This window comes from Rhizophagus irregularis, chromosome 9 (genome assembly GCF_026210795.1).
Source record: "Rhizophagus irregularis chromosome 9, complete sequence".
Lineage (NCBI taxonomy): Eukaryota > Fungi > Glomeromycota > Glomeromycetes > Glomerales > Glomeraceae > Rhizophagus > Rhizophagus irregularis.
Genome location: NC_089437.1, coordinates 3,337,933 through 3,355,259, shown reverse-complemented (window position 1 = coordinate 3,355,259; position 17,327 = coordinate 3,337,933). Strand labels below are relative to the sequence as shown.

The window sequence follows — 17,327 nt, the reverse complement described above, 5'->3', positions numbered from 1 at the left end:
CATGAATGCTAATTAATAAAATGAAAACAATGAATATTCTATCAAACTTAATTTATTCGCTTTGAATTTTTACGATCTTTTTTTTTTAAATCTTATTTTAATAATGCGGTCAAAAACCTCAGAACGTACACCTGTTCAAGTTGATTGTCCACACATCCATAAAATAATAAAAAAGGACTCCCCGCTAGCTAAAATTGAATCATCTTCATTTAAGGTTCATTTTAAATTTTTTTATCAAACTTTACTATGTTTTCGAATATATTTTCATTATAATTCTAATCTTATCTTTTATCTTAATAAATGTAGAAGCAAATTACTAATTCTTCGCTTCATTGCGATATCTGTGAGACTAGAGCTCCAAAACTTTGGATTTGTCTGCATGTAAATTCATTCAATAAAGTTCAACCGGAAATATTTTTGTGTAATACGCTATATATGTATTAAGTAAACTTAAACTTTAAATCTTTTCATTTTTATTAGAATCGATGTCGGGCAGTTGTGTGTCATACTAGTTCGAAATCGCATATGCGTAATCATTTTGACAAGGTTTTATTTTAATCTTATCAGTAATTCTTTTTTAATCATTTTGAATTTACTAAATTAGTTTATTCCAAAAATAGGAAAATCGAGATGATTCATGTCATTCAATTTTCGTTAACCCACATACACTTAAGATATTGTGTCATGCTTGTTCATCTGAATTGAATCCATTTGGAGATAATAACTTTTTAACGTCGGAAGCACGTACTTATTTAAAAACTGTTATAAGATATCTGGTTAGTTATAATTAATTTTTTTTTCGCACATGTGATCCCAAAATTTTTATTTGTACATTAAAGATATCTCTTATCGTCAGTAGCAAATGAAACGAAACAAGTCACAAATATCGATTGATCAAATACCGATTGATGTTCCAGGTATCTCTAATTAATTTTTGTTTTTCAATTATATTAATTAGTCAAGAATCGAATTAAAAAAAAAAAATTTAAATGTTCATAATACAGGCCTAGTTGGATTAAAGAATCTAGGAAATACGTGTTATGCAAAGTGAGCGGAATTTTTAATTATTTATCATATATTCTTGTTAAATTTTATATTTACATATTTAATTTACACAATCTATTTCCAATTTATTTAACAAAAGTGCAGCTCTACAATGTTTGTCAAATACGTATGTAATTCGTTAATTCAATTTATATTTAGTTTATAATGTATTAAAAATTTTTTCCCCTTCTTTATAGACCTGCTTTGGCAGATTTTTTTAATTATTGTGACGCTTATATACCACAAATTCTATATATTTCTAAGCATCCTAATTATAAATTGGGGGAATATTTCGGTCAATTTGTGAAAGCAATGTGGAATGGGACCAGGTTATTATTATTCTAAAAAATATGGTTAATTTATTTTAAATTTCTAACGTATATGTTTTTTTTAGCCCGATATTTGTACCAGTACAATTGATGAATGAGATAAGAAAATATAATGAGGTGTTCCGAGGTCATGGACAACAAGTGAGATAAATTACGATTTTATATATTGAATGATTTTCAAGATTTTCAATGGATATTTAATTAATTATAGGATTCTATGGAATTTCTTCGTTGTGTACTGGATATACTTCATGAAGAACTTCCATATCCGCAATTTATGCCTGGTAAAGTATCGAAAAACGGGGAATGCATATATATGAATCAGACAATATCAACTAGTACCAGTTCAAATAATAGTCATAATGTATGTGAGACTATTTCTTCGACTTCATCAACAACAACGAAAACTTCAACAACAGACAGAATTCAGAGGCGTCAATCTACACGTAACAGTATTATCAGTCAAATTTTCCAGGGAACTCTTGAAAGTAGAATCAAATGTTTACATTGTAAAAAGGTGATTTTTAATTTTAATTTAAATTGTGATTTAATCATGATATAATAGTTAGAAACATAATATAATAATAATCTTCGTCTATTAATAGAATTCTTTCATTTTAGGAATATTTAAAGGAAGAAAATTTTTATGATTTGCAAATTCAAATCGATAAAAAATTTAAGTTAAAATCGTCAGAAAAATTTCCAGAGAATTTATCATCATCATCATCATCATCTGGCTCTGGTTCTGTTATGGGTTCTCTGGCTGGATGGTTAGGGTGTGCTGCGTTTACGAAATATTTTTATTCGCGATAGTTTTAAATTACGACTTTATCTAATATTCGCATTTCCAACTTAGAATGAATAGTCGAGTTGTTAGACTTCAGGATTGTTTGTCTTCGTTTTGTGCAATTGAGAATTTGACTGGTGAAGACAAATACAGATGCGATAAATGCGAATCTCTAAATGATTGTCAAAAGAGATTAAGAATTACACGATTGCCAGAGGTTTTTATTTTTGTTTTTTACATTAAATATTTTAACTAATCTTATTATTGGTATTTACAAACTTTATTTTCATAGACGTTATGTATACAACTCAAACGATTTCGCTATGAATCTTGTTTTTCATCGAAAATTGCAACACATGTTCAATTTCCAATGGAAGATTTAGACATGAGACCATATTGTAAAGATTTATCTAACGAAAAAGGAAATCCTGAACTTGCAGATACACTGAATATAACAAAATATGATTTATATGGCCTTATTCATCATCGTGGCGTATTAGGAGGTATATTTATTATTATCAATCAATTGATCAATCAATCAATCAATTGATCAATCAATCAATCAATTGATCAATCAATCAATCAATTGATCAATCAATCAATCAATTGATCAATCAATCAATCAATTAATTAACAATCGTTTATTTTCTTCTTTTTGTTTTAGGTGGACATTATATTGCTTATGTAAAAAATCCAATTGATAAAAATTGGTATGAATATGATGATACTGTACGTTTTATTATAAAAATTTATGTTTGTTTAATTATTTATCAATAAATTCTGTTATTAATTATTATATATAATCAGTTTGTTACCAGAAAATCTGAAGCAGATATATCTCGGTTGGAAGCATTTGTTTTGTTTTATCACAAAAAAGGTTCAGAGAAAGATCGCGAACGGACAGAAATGTCATCAAAGATTAACGGAGATGTTAGTATATTATTCTTGGAGTGTTTTTCAATATATTCCGACAATTAACATATCTTTTGTTATATTTTAACTAGTCTACAGCAGAAACTTGTTATTTCATTTCGCGATTATGGTTTAATAGATGGCAATTTATGACGGCGGTAAATCAATATTTGTCTTTTGTGCATTTTTTTTATTAAATAATTGAATAAGCTAAGTTTCTTTAATAATAGCCTGGTCCAATAACCAATTATGACTTCATATGTCCACATGGAGGTTAGTATTTCATCAATAATTAATCTTTATTAATAAAACCGATTTTCGCGTATCTAATTTAATTAATTGAATTTTAGGAGTAAATACAAGGCGGTACCCAAATATACACAACATGGTGGTTAAAGTACCATTTAGCGTTTATACAACATTTGTTAATAAGTATGGTACGGACGGCAGTCTTCCCTTTCATTCAGCTGATAATGCTATATCGGGGTGCACCTTTTGCGAGGTATATTTACAGTTTTAAATAATAATATAATTATTATTCTTAAATATGTAGTATTATAAATTGATATTTTAATTTTAAGCAGCAAGAAGAAAAAATATTAGAACAAAGACGTCGAAAAGAGGATGAAGACATCAGGAAGATTGATACTAATTCAATAAAGCGTGGCGAATATTGGTTTTTAATAAGTGCCCCATGGCTTTTAAGTTGGCATTATTTTAAATCCGGAGGTTAATATTAATGATATTATTAACTAATTTATTGTATATTATATTTACTAAATACTAATTATTATTTTATATCAAAATAGGGTCTCCACCTGGACCAATTGATAATTATCATTTTCTTAATGAGGATGGAAGTCCAAAGGTCGGAATGGAAAGAGGTTAGTCTTTTCGCATTATTTTTAATTAAAAACAATTTGTATTCTTTACGTTATAATATATATATTATATTTTTTTTTTTTATCTTAGGAATTAATTATCGAGGAATAAATGAAAGAGTTTGGAGCTATTTTGAACATGTATATGGAGGAGGTCCAGTATGTGTTAGAAGTAAGAAATTTATTTAGAAAATTAATTTGAAAAAAGATAAATTTTATAAAAATTTAAAACTCTAATATATTTATTTATCTTATCGATTTTTTCAGATGCTATTGATCTCTATGCTCCAAATCCGTTAATTTCAGATTATACGAAACATGGAAAATCATCAAAAACAAAATGGATCAAAAAGTAAATAAAAGAATTTCGTAGTTTTTTTACACGAAATTTCTTTAATGTATTTAATTTATAATTGTAAATTTACAAAATAAAAAAAAAAAAAAAAAAAAAAAAATTTAATAATTTTATTATGAAATTAATAATATTTAAGAAACATATTTTAATATATATATATATATTTATTTAATTATTTTAATAACCTATTTATTGAATTATGAGATTAAAAAATAATTATTTTAATTTATTTATTATAGAAAAAAAAAATAAACTTTTTAATTTTTTTTAATTTTTGATTAAATTATTTTTAAATTCTAGATCAAAAATTTAAATCAATTTGGAAATTAAGCGTGATTTAATCACATAAATTACTCAACCTACAGTACCTTCGTAATTGGAATTTCCAAATAAAATGTTAATATCGTAGTATATCGATCTCATTTTCCTTTTTCTTCCCAAAAGTTTTCTTAATTTTTGATTTTAGTTGATTTATCTTTTATCTTTAGTGATATAATTATAGGTTCTACAATTGGATTAATTTCGCTGGCCTCTTTTTCAGATAATGGTTTGCGCTTCCGTGATGTAAGACGTACCCATGCCTCATTTATTAGATTTATTAGGGAAGCTGGTAATTTTGCTAGCAAGTTAGAATATGCCTGATTAAATGCCATTATATATTTATACATTGCGCAAAAAAATGGAATTCACTCCCTCAATCAATGATTGTCTAACAGATTTGATGGATTGATTCTGAGAAATGTTTTATTAAAAAAAGTATTCTGTTTCTCTTCTGAAGAAACAAAGTTTTGGGGGTAAATTACTGCGAAAATGTAATACTATTCAAGATAAATCACATTAAATGTATTACGTTAACTGGATAATAAATCATGTAATTTCCGTCACGAAATCGTGCCGATCGAATAAAAAAAATCACGTTATTTTAGTGTAAATGATTGTATTATTATTTTCAATGTTATGAATAAAAACGCTAGTGAATTAACAATGTGGAAAAAAAATATAAGTTATAGCGGAAAAAAAAACATCTTCTAAATCAATGGTGAAAATTCTGAGGGCGATCCACCGGGACATGGAGATTTAGGAGATGATGTTTGATTTTTTTCCGCCTTCCTTTTCTTTAATGGTGTATCTTCAATTGAAGTTAAATGGAGATTATTGTCTCCTCTTGTATTATCTACTGCGATTGCTTTATTTACTACCCTGACCGTTGACAGGACATCAGCCTGTAATAACAAAGAGTGGTTATTATAAATATTTAACAAGTTATCTAAAAATATCCATTTTCAATCCTTTACCTGCCAATTCATTAGATCTTTTAGATCGTTAGCGAATTGTTCAAAGTCTCCAAAGGAGGCGGGTAATTTGGTACGCTTAAAGCGTTGAAGTATATATATCGATGGAATTGGCCGAACTAAATATTTAATTTCGATAAACCCATCTAACCCATCTATAAGAAAATATTAAGAATATATAAGTAATCAACCTTCATAATATTTGGTTTCTGATTGCAATACTTACTAAAAGATTGTACTAAATATACTCGTGCACGGTCCTTTGGTATAGTTATTAACAATTTGTTTAGAGTTCTCATTGCGTTTCGACACAATTTTAACTGATCGCCATCTTTTTTGGACTCGGGTGCCTTTCTTCCATACGAAAATTCTACAATAATTATGACCTGGTCTTACCAGTCGTCCTGATCACTTTGTACAATCCATCAAATTTATGGTCTTTTGTGTCCGGAGTAGTTTGTTCAATCCTTAGTTAAACAGCAAAGATTAGTAGGTTTAATAATCCAAAACTTCGAATTTTAAAATTGATATTTACCATGCAACATCTAATTCGTCTTGGTGCATCCTAAAAAATGATATATAGACAATTGTCCATCAGGCAACACATTAATCTAAAAGCGAACAAAAATTAAGTTATATACTAACTTTTTTCTTTGATGTTCGCTTGATTTGTTCCAAATTATTCATATTACGGAAGTAGCCATGACCTGCCTGCGTCGATGTCCCACTTCTCTAATATAATCATTATATTCTAATGTACGCTCAATGGTAAATTCCACCTAAGAAATATAAGATTATTAATAGTTATATAACAAAGAAGAAAATTTAGAGCAAATATTTACATCCAAATTTTCGAGAGTAGCTTCGTATTCCTTAGCATTTCTATCCTTTTCAACATCTTTCCAGAAGTTCATTACCTCATCAGTATTTATCTCTTTCTATTTATGAGAGATGGATTAGCGATCATCTATAATAACTGATGTGATTGTCAGCTGGTATCCGTAAACACATCGAACACGAATGGATCATCACCGACTTAGCCTAGAACAGTATGCATCAAACACAAATGGATCCAAACAAACTGTTCATATTGTTAAGGCGTTGTGATGTACTAACGAATACCAGCAGATGGGCAACAACAGAACACGAATGGATCATTAACAACTTAGCTTAGGACAGTTCGCATCAAACACAAATGGATCAATATAACGAACTGTCAAGATTGTTAAGTTGTTGTTGATGTGCTAAGCTTACTTTTACTCTAAAATGATCACTTAACTGTAAAGTCATTCAAAGCCGAAGTTCCCACAGATAGTTGTTCGTTCGAGAGTTCTCAAATATGTATTATGTTCTTTTTGTTTATTATATGTCCAATTATCTTCATTCTGTCGAAAGTTGAGAAAGTTAAAAAGCGACCAATTCGAAGTTTCTGAAAAAAAGGTTGTTCATTTTAAGAGGAAAATCTATATGAGCGGGCCAGAAATGACGTAATTTAATAAGGGAGGGTGCAGGATGATGTTACACAAGATCTTTATTTCCATTTAGAAAAGATGACAATACGATAGATTGGTGATACAATTTCATCGCGTATATATTAAGAGGTTTTATCTTAAAAATTTACATCCAAAAAATCAAAAATGTAATTTTTTGTAGGCGGTATGAAGCAAAGTATTTTAAAGAATCAACATATTCTAAAAACTATCTTATTCAAAAACCTGGAAATCTTTGTGAACAATATGTGAATGCTTTTGCATTCTCGGAAGTCATAATAAAGCACCAAACAAAAGAGAGCTGCAACTACAAGCTCAAGATAACTGGCGTAAAATTAAGACGAAAGATATTAAAAGATACCATTCAAAACATTATTTTTGAATTATTACATACTGAGAAAGGATCAAATCCGAAGTCCTGGATTTAAAAAAATTAATACCGCAGCAAGTCACGAGTAATCTTTTTTACTTCAAGTCACGTGATTTCGCGTAAAAAAAAAAAAAGTTTCGAAAGAAAATAAAAATCTCTGTAGGACATGGTAGGATTCGAGAAGAGTACGGACTGCACATGTTACCGATTATATGACCTGTAGGAGATTCGTTGAAATTTGGATCTGGTAAAGGAATATTAGACACCTGGATGAGAGAGCAATTCTTCCTGGCTCGATTACATTTTACATAATAGATTTAGATTTTGATTAATTTCCTATCCTTGGATTCCTGGATTTTTTGAATTTCTTTACGAAATTCGGATCAACCATCTTGTACGGCCTCTGGATACTCTCTGGATTATCACGTAGTTGTATCTGGAGATTGTAGCTGGAGATCTGAAGAGTTTGGGATTTTATTAGATACTAGAGAATCGTAAGTATTACGTTGGATGGAAGAAGGAGGAATCCAATGTTTTATAAAACATACTAGCCAAGATGGTCTCTTGGGACACTAGTTGGAACCATGATAGCACTGTTCTGTTGGAAAGGTAGCGTAAAGCATGGAGTACCGTACGTTAGGTTACGAGCGTGTCCTTATGTGGGAACGTGACAATGTTTTATAATTACGTTGCAAAATTTTAAATTTCTTTCCTTATTTTGGTTTTGTTTTGTTTTGTTTTTGTGTTTGTTTAGTAGATAGAAAAGTTAGTTATAGGGGCGTATAGTAGTAGTGCTTGTGTCTCTAGGTATTTTTTTTTTATTTTTTTATGTTATTGCAGTCCTTTGTATTACAGGCATAAAAAAATGCGTACTATTATTAAAAAAAAGGAAGACATAGAACTCTAATGCATACTTTTAAAGACCCTTGATCGATGTTTTAATTTTTTTAAAATTGTATGAATAACTTTTTTTTTAGTTTGTTGCTTATTTTTATCCATTATTTTATTATAATTTTAAATAAACTGCCAATAAAAAATATATTGTATTTTATATGGGAGAAGTTCAACATTTTCCAATTTTTTTTATAATTTTCTTTAAAAGGATTCAAAAATCACTATTTTTTGGTTTAACCCTATTTTGTTTGAAGATTTGCTGCGAGTGTTCGTGTGAACGAAACCAATTGATGAAACCAAAGATCTTTTTACTAATTTAATTAAAATAAATAAAACGCCTGCTAAAACGTACGGAAACTAATCAAGGAATATCGTATCACACAAAATTTATTCACTACATAAAATTTTATATGGCTAACTTATATTTATGATAATCAAACTTTTAATCTATGCTCTATATTTCATTCTATTGGTTCTGATTAAAGTCCGATATTGATGAATATGTAGAAATTTTCTCGACAATTTCATTACACTCTTCTTACCAATACTCTCATGCTGGGAAATGATACCATAAAATTATAAGATTCAAAATAATCAAAATATTTTAATGTACAGATTTATAATAAAGTAGTATAAAAAATAATGAAAATTATTAATAACAACGTAAACAGATTATACAGGACCCTTTCTATTATTAAAGAAGGATAACGGGCTGAGAGACACTTAAATTCTCTTACACTAATAGTTGTATTGATAAAAAATTAACAAAAAAAAAAATATTTTTTTTTAACTTGACTTATAGAAATGCCAACATAATTTTTTTTTGTTTTGCCATCTTTAAAACGATGATGTTCAGCGATCATAAAACATTCGACCAATCCTTTTTTTTACGTTTAATATCAAATTCACGTTCTTTTTTATAAAAATTTTTAATATGTATCATGTTAAATAATAAAACCACCAAGTTGATAAAGGATTTGAAATATTGTTTTAATATTTTTTAATTCCTTACACTAAATTCAAATTCAATAGTGCTTAAGATCTAAAAAATGTAAGTTAATTAAGAATATTTCATAAAATCAACCACATAATATTATAAAATAATAAAATTAAGCAAATTTTATATATTAACTTTATATTAACAACTATGAAAATAATACTACTTACTTTATTTAATTTTCTACAGTTAAAGTATGAATATTTAATTATTGATAAAAAAATATAATTTAAATATTTTTCATATAAATGCAATGTGTATGACTCAAGTCGAAGAAGCCAGAGAACACTCTAGTTATTGTGATTCTAATCTTTGTTATTCAATATTTCAATGTGATTTGAGTGTGATTTCAAAGTTAAAAAAGTTAAAAGAAGTCTTTTTTTAACTCACTAACTCACAAACACATATAATATATGATGCAAAGTATGTACTATTCATTATCCAATAAATATTAAAAAGAATTTGCATAAAGATTTAAAAAATTTGTTTCGAATAATTTTTATGACATGATCGACATCGAAATATTACTAAGAAGCTCCATTTGCTCCATTACGTAATGCTTACATAAGTAAAATTATGCAAATTTTTGTGTTACCTGTTACTTGTACGTACGAAGTTTATTATAAATAAGATTTTTATTTGAAAAAATTTTGAAGCTTTTGAAAACAATGTTTTCTCAAAATATACCTTTGCCACGAAATAATATTCTGAAACAACATCTAGAAACCAATTTTACAAATTGGACCAGTGGAAATGAAAAAATTAATAATTTCATTCAAGAAAGGCAATTAAAAATAATCAACTATGGCTATGATATAGTGCTCGAATGGATACCATACAATCAGTTTAATGAAATTAAAGAGACAGGCAAAAATGGCCTTATAACAGTATATTCAGCTATATGGAAGGATGGCCCATTATACAAAACGAATATACTAAGAAATTCAAATAACAAAGTTGCTTTAAAGTGTTTACATAATTCACAAGAATCTATTGATTCTTTAATAAATGAGGTGTGAAATTTCTTCAAATATTTAAATACTTTTTTTAATTAGTATATTTACAATCTCTTTATTTATATTTAGGCTAAAAAATATCCAACAAAACATGAAGCATTTCAAGTATTGTATGGAATATCTCAAAATCCAAATACAGGAGATTATATTTTGGTTCAAAGTAATACTATAAACTTGAGTGGAAATGAAAAAATTGATGATTTCATTCAAGAAAGGCAATTAAAAGTTAATAACTATGATGATGTAGTGTTTGAATGGATACCATACAATCAGTTTAATAAAATTAAAGAGACAAGCAAAGATGGCCTTATAACAGTTTATTCAGCAATGTGGAAGGACGGTCCATTATACAAAAAGAATAGAGTGAGCAATTATACAAGAGATTCAAATAAAAAAGTTGCTTTAAAATGTTTACATAATTTACAAGAATCCGTTGATTCTTTAATAAATGAGGTATGAAATTTCTTCAAATATTTAAATACTTTTTTTTTAATTAGTATATTTACAATCTCTTTATTTATATTTAGGCTAAAAAATATCCAACAAAACATGAAGCATTTCAAGTATTGTATGGAATATCTCAAAATCCAGATACAGGAGATTATATTTTGATTCAAAGTAATATTATAAACTTTGCAAATTGGATTAGTGGAAATGAAAAAATTGATAATTTCATTCAAGAAAGGCAATTAAAAATTAACTATAATGATGTAGTGTTTGAATGGATACCATACAATCAGTTTGATGAAATTAAAGAGACAAGCAAAAATGGCCTTATAACAGTTTATTCAGCATTATGGAAGGATGGTCCATTATACAAAATGGGTAAGAGCAATTATGTAAGGAATTTAAATGAAAAAGTTGCTTTAAAATGTTTACATAATTTGCAAGAATCCGTTGATTCTTTAATAAATGAGGTATGGAATTTCTTCAAATATTTAAATACTTTTTTTTAATTAGTATATTTACAATCTCTTTATTTATATTTAGGCTAAAAAATATCCAACAAAACATGAAGCATTTCAAGTATTGTATGGAATATCTCAAAATCCAAATACAGGAGATTATATTTTGGTTCAAAGTAATACTATAAACTTGAGTGGAAACGAAAAAATTGATGATTTCATTCAAGAAAGGCAATTAAAAGTTAATAACTATGATGATATAGTATTTGAATGGATACCATACAATCAGTTTAATAAAATTAAAGAGACAGGCAAAAATGGCCTTATGACAGTTTATTCAGCAATATGGAAGAATGGTCCATTATATAAAAAGAATAAAGTGAGCAACTATACAAGAGGTTCAAATAAAAAAGTTGCTTTAAAATGTTTACATAATTTACAAGAATCTATTGATTCTTTAATAAATGAGGTATTAAATTTCTTCAAATATTTAAATACTTTTTTAATTAGTATATTTATAATTTCTTTTTATATTTAGGCTAAAAAATATCCAACAAAACATGAAGCATTCCAAGTATTATATGGAATATCTCAAAATCCAGATACAGACGATTATTTTTTGGTTCAAAATTATACTATAAACTTGGTTGATTGGATTAGTGGAAATAAAAAAATTGATGATTTCATTCAAGAAAGGCAATTAAAAATTAATAACTATAATGATATAGTGCTTGAATGGATACCATACAATCAGTTTAATGAAATTAAAGAAACAGCAGGTAAAAATAAACTTATAACGGTGTATTCAGCAATATGGAAGAATGGTCCATTATATAAAAAGTATAGAGTAAGCAATTATACAAGAGATTCAAATAAAGAAGTTGCTTTAAAAGTTTTACATAATTCACAAGAATCTGCTGTTGATTCTTTAATAAATGAGGTATGAAATATTTTCAAATATTTAAATATTTTTTTAATTAGTATATTTACAATCTAATTATTTATATTTAGGCTAAAAAATATTCAACAAAACATAAAGAAATTCAAGTATTGTATGGATTATCTCAAAATCCAGATACAGGAGATTATATTTTGATTCAAAATAATTATTTATGGACGAGTGGAAATGAAAAAATTGATAATTTCATTCAAAAAATGAAATTGAAGGTTTATAATTATGATGATGTAGTACTTGAATGGATACCATACAATCAGTTTAATGAAATTAAAGAGATAGGCAAAAATGATCTTATAACAGTATATTCAGCAATATGGAAGAATGGTCCATTATACAAAAAGAATATACTGGGAAATTACTATACAAGAGATTCAAATAAAAAAGTTACTTTGAAATGTTTACATAATTCACAAGAATCCATTGATTCTTTAATAAATGAGGTATGAAATTTCTTCAAATATTTAAATACTTTTTTTAGTTTAATGTATTTACAACTTTTTTATTTATATTTAGGCTAAAAAATATTCAATAAAATATAAAGCATTTCAAGTATTATATGGAATATCTCAAAATCCAAATACAGGAGATTATATTTTTATTCAAAACAATTATTTATGGACAAGTGAAAATAAAAAAATTGATGATTTTATTCAAAAAAGGCAATTAAAAATAAATGGCTATGGCTATGATGATATGATGCTTGAATGGATACCATACAATCAGTTTAATGAAATTAAAAAGATAGGCCAAAATGGCCTTATAACAGTATATTCAGCAATATGGAAGGATGGCCCATTGTATTGTCAATATGATGATTATACAAGAAATTCAAATAAAGAAGTTGCTTTAAAATGTTTACATAATTCACAAGAATCCATTGATTCTTTAATAAATGAGGTATGAAATTTCTTCAAATATTTAAATACTTTTTTTTTTAATTAGTATATTTACAATCTCTTTATTTATATTTAGGCTAAAAAATATCCGATAAAAAATGATGCATTTCAAGTATTATATGGAATATCTCAAAATCCAAATACAGGAGATTATATTTTAGTTCAAAATTATACTATAAACTTGGCAAATTGGATTAGTGGAAATGAAAAAATTGATGATTTCATTCAAGAAAGACAATTAATAATTGATAACTATAATGATATAGTGTTTGAATGGATACCATACAATCAGTTTAATGAAATTAAAGAGACAGGCGAAAATGGCCCTTTAACAGTATATTCAGCAATATGGAAGGATGGCCCATTATACAAAACGGGTAAAGTAAGCAATTATGCAAGAGATTCAAATAAAAAAGTTGCTTTAAAATGTTTACATAATTCACAAGAATCCATTGACTCTTTAATAAATGAGGTATGAATTTTTTTAAGTATTTAAAAACTTTTTTTAATTGGTATGAATGTATGATATTTACAATTTCTTTTATTTATATTTAGGCTAAAAAATATCCAACAAATCATGAAGCATTTCAAATGTTGTATGGATTATCTCAAAATCCAGATACGGAAGATTATATTTTGGTTCAAGGTAATACTATAAACTTGGCAAATTGGATTAGTGGAAATGAAAAAATTGATGATTTCATTCAAGAAAGACAATTAAAAATTAATAACTATGATGATATAGTATTTGAATGGATACCATACAATCAGTTTAATGAAATTAAAGAGACGAGCAAAAATGGCTCTTTAACAGTATATTCAGCAATATGGAAGGATGGTCCATTGCATTACCAGTATAGTGGATATGTAAGAAATTCAAATAAAGAAATTTCTTTAAAATCATATTTGTATAATTCACAAGAATCCATTGATTCTTTAATAAATGAGGTATGAAATTTCTTCAAATATTTAAATCTTTTAATTAGTATATTTACAATCTCTTTTATTTATGTTAGGCTAAAAAATATTCAACAAAACATGAAGCATTTCTAGCATTGTATGGAATATCTCAAAATCCAGATACAGGAGATTATATTTTGGTTCAAAGTAATACTATAGGCTTGGCAAATTGTATTAGTGGAAATGAAAAAATTGATGATTTCATTCGAGAAAGGCAATTAAAAATTAATAACTATGATATAGTGTTTGAATGGATACCATACAATCAGTTTAATGAAATTAAAAAGATAGGCAAAAATAGCCTTATAACAGTATATTCAGCAATATGGAAGGATGGCCCATTATACAAAATGGATAAAGTGAGCAATTATACAAGGAATTTAAATAAAAAAGTTGCTTTAAAATGTTTACATAATTCACAAGAATCCATTGATTCTTTAATAAATGAGGTGTGAAATTTCTTCAATATTTATATACTTTTTTCAATTGGTATATTTACAATCTCTTTTATTTATATTTAGGCTAAAAAATATTCAACAAAACGTAAAGCATCTCAAGTATTGTATGGAATATCTCAAAATCCAGATACAGGAGATTATATTCTTATTCAAAATAATTATAGAAATGAAAAAATTGATGATTTTACTCAAGAAAGGCAACTTTCTGAACCAAGTATTGCAATGGGAGGTAAGCTTATATATATTTGTATTTGTAAATATTTGCGATATATATTTTTTAATGTTTTACTGATATTGTTATTTTATTTACACTAGTTGATCAAGAAGGTAAAATATTTTAATTTTCATATTATAAACTGAGTTAGGATATTTGACTTAACAACATTCTTAAAATTTTATGATAAAGATTATAGTTTTATCATCTCCGATAAAGTTCAAGAAGAATTGCAAAAGATCGTAAATGATACAAATGTACGAGATATCTTCTTTGGTAGAGATCATAATGATAAAGTTTCATCAAACAAGAATCAAAAATTATATATTATAGTTAATAATAATCCAACAGAACCATTACAAATGATTGAAAATTTTCCAGTAACTTATATTGAATGTGGAACATTTTCAGAAAAAATTCCAAGAAATATCCCTCCACAAAAATCATTTCCTTTAGATATCAAAGAAAAATTTGATAGTATTCTGGACGATCAAATTGGAATTAATTTTCGTTCAAAATATTGTAACCTTATTGCAATAAGTTTAGATTGGAAGATTGTTAATAGAGAATATGTAAATAAACCAGCAATTGTATTTTATGTTATTCGTAAAGGTATAATTCCTATTGGTGACGATCTTCTTCCGAAAACTATTTATGGTATAGATACAGATGTACGTGAAGGATTTTATGAACCAACTGGCATTGCATATGAATATTGTCGGGAATATACAGCATATCTCGCTTCTGGTTATAGTATTGGAATTTGCAATTTTAGAGCAGGAACCTTGGGTGCATTTGTAAAGAATTCCAATGATAAAATATGTTTGCTAAGTAATTATCATGTACTTAATTCGAATGATAACAGCATAATTGAACATATTGTTAAACAACCAGCTTATATGGACCATGTAGGGGCAATTGAAGAGAAAATAAAAGAAACAGAGAAGAATTTAGCTAGAGCGATTGATGATGATAATATTAGAGAAAAAGACAGAAAAAGTAAAGAAAAAAAATTATTGGAAGATAAATTAAAAGATGCAAATGAGGAGGTTACTGAATTTGCAAGAGTTATAGACGGTAAACGTGAAAATTGTTATATTGGCGGTAAATTTTATGGGGTTGATGCTGCCATAGCTTCATTAGAATTGATTGATCGTGATGTAAGACCAAAAGAATTTGCTATTCCAGATTTTGCGTTTGAGAAATATTCTCTTACAGTACCTCAGATTTCAGGAAGTATTAGTATTAAAGATATAAAATCATTTGATACTGATAATAATATATTTAAGGTTGGACGCACAACTGGATTAACTAAAGGGCGTATTCCAGAATTAAGTGGTATAGATATATCATGCGATCCCATGAGAAATTTATGGGTTTATAAACGCCAATTAAGAAATCTAGGCATAGCACAAATGGCAGAGATTAATGATTTAGAAGGTAGAGCTATATTTCAACCTAGATGGTTGAGTAGACAAATATTAGTAAAACAGACAGATACTGGATCTTTTATGGATGAGGGAGACTCGGGTTGCATATGGTTTGATAAAAAGGGAATGATTATAGCATTAGGACATGGGGTATTTCAAAATACTAATTCAGTAATTGCAATAGGATCACCGATAAATGCAGTGCTAAAGGCCCTTAATGTTGAGCTTTATTTGGGAGATAATTGAGAAATGATAAATTTATAAAGTTATTTATTTACGATTTTTTCAATACTTTATTTTTTTTATACTAGATATTATGTATTTATTGTATTTATTATGATGGCAATAAATTATTTTTTAAAATCTAAAAATTATAATTACCACCCTTCATATTAGTAAATGATCTTTATAAAAGAAAAGACTTTCTACTTTTTCCTACCAATTGCTCAAGCAATAAATGAAATTCTGAAATCGTCTAAGTGATTTTTTGATAATAAGATTTTGAGAAAACTAAAGTTTTTTTTTAGCAACAAAAAAAAGAAAAATAATTTAATAATAAAAATAATCATAAACAGTACAATTTTGTAAATTAAAGATTACGAGTTTATTTTAATCGTACATTACAACAAATTAACACGTTTTTTGTAATAACATGGATTGTTTTTTTACAAAATTAATAGAAATTATATACAGTGTCTACTTTATTAGCACTTTCAACATTTACTAACTTTTGAGTATAACCAGACGACGTCTATTTATTTTTAATTGTCTAAATTCATTATCTCACTCTTCAATCCAATCTGTTATAAAGTTCAAATCACCTTTAGCCAAATATTTAATGTTTATTCATTTATCTGTTATTATTCTATTTAACTTAATTGTTTCTTTCTATTTGATGTTGTATTAAATTAACAAGACCATTTCCAGACGTTTCAATTTGAAAATTCTTTTAAACGATTTTGAATATAATTATAAGTATAATATGTCATTTCATTATAAATAACCTTATGAGCATCATCTTTTTGTAAGTGCGAGAATAATTTTCTGTCTAAATTCAAGTCTTGTATCTTGCTAACTGGTAATGCGAATTGCGACAAATGTTATTTCTTCTCGAATAAAAGTCATAATAAATTTTTTTT

At 26.8% G+C, this 17,327-nt stretch overlaps 4 protein-coding genes across 5 annotated transcripts; 2 read left to right on the top strand and 2 right to left on the bottom strand.

Annotated features, from left to right (window-relative positions):
• Nucleotides 1-103: 103 nt before the first annotated feature.
• On the top strand, nt 104-4,621 carry OCT59_029787 (uncharacterized protein; the record flags this gene model as incomplete). Its single annotated transcript, XM_025318140.2, has 23 exons — nt 104-214; nt 307-381; nt 481-546; nt 621-776; nt 860-917; nt 1,005-1,047; nt 1,145-1,171; nt 1,242-1,373; nt 1,439-1,514; nt 1,585-1,890; nt 1,995-2,149; nt 2,230-2,377; nt 2,453-2,663; nt 2,825-2,889; nt 2,968-3,090; nt 3,165-3,230; nt 3,303-3,345; nt 3,423-3,574; nt 3,657-3,801; nt 3,882-3,956; nt 4,045-4,125; nt 4,221-4,305; nt 4,609-4,621. 23 exons carry the CDS (start codon nt 104-106, stop codon nt 4,619-4,621), a joined length of 2,412 nt encoding a protein of 803 aa, XP_025176845.2.
• Nucleotides 4,622-5,016: 395 nt separating this feature from the next.
• On the bottom strand, nt 5,017-5,899 carry OCT59_029786 (uncharacterized protein; the record flags this gene model as incomplete). The annotated part of the gene is made up of 3 exons (XM_066146207.1): nt 5,017-5,531; nt 5,604-5,755; nt 5,827-5,899. 3 exons carry the CDS (start codon nt 5,897-5,899, stop codon nt 5,337-5,339), a joined length of 420 nt encoding a protein of 139 aa, XP_065994877.1. The 3' UTR covers nt 5,017-5,336.
• A 162-nt stretch (nt 5,900-6,061) lies between these two features.
• Nucleotides 6,062-7,367, bottom strand: OCT59_029785 (uncharacterized protein; the record flags this gene model as incomplete). 2 transcript variants are annotated; one of them, XM_066146205.1, is made up of 7 exons in its annotated part: nt 6,062-6,067; nt 6,136-6,165; nt 6,246-6,263; nt 6,329-6,379; nt 6,443-6,538; nt 6,880-6,932; nt 7,316-7,367. In XM_066146205.1, 7 exons carry the CDS (start codon nt 7,365-7,367, stop codon nt 6,062-6,064), a joined length of 306 nt encoding a protein of 101 aa, XP_065994875.1. The 2 variants fall into 2 exon arrangements, with proteins under 2 accessions (XP_065994875.1, XP_065994876.1); XM_066146206.1 differs by lacking the exon at nt 7,316-7,367 and having other exon boundaries at nt 6,855-6,890.
• Nucleotides 7,368-10,019: 2,652 nt separating this feature from the next.
• On the top strand, nt 10,020-16,434 carry OCT59_029784 (uncharacterized protein; the record flags this gene model as incomplete). The annotated part of the gene is made up of 15 exons (XM_066146204.1): nt 10,020-10,364; nt 10,437-10,820; nt 10,895-10,985; nt 11,082-11,284; nt 11,358-11,741; nt 11,811-12,212; nt 12,284-12,670; nt 12,744-13,127; nt 13,203-13,598; nt 13,682-13,772; nt 13,950-14,074; nt 14,143-14,535; nt 14,608-14,773; nt 14,860-14,871; nt 14,951-16,434. The coding sequence occupies 15 exons, from the start codon at nt 10,020-10,022 to the stop codon at nt 16,432-16,434; spliced, it is 5,247 nt and encodes a 1,748-aa protein (XP_065994874.1).
• Between the last annotated feature and the right edge of the window lie 893 nt (nt 16,435-17,327).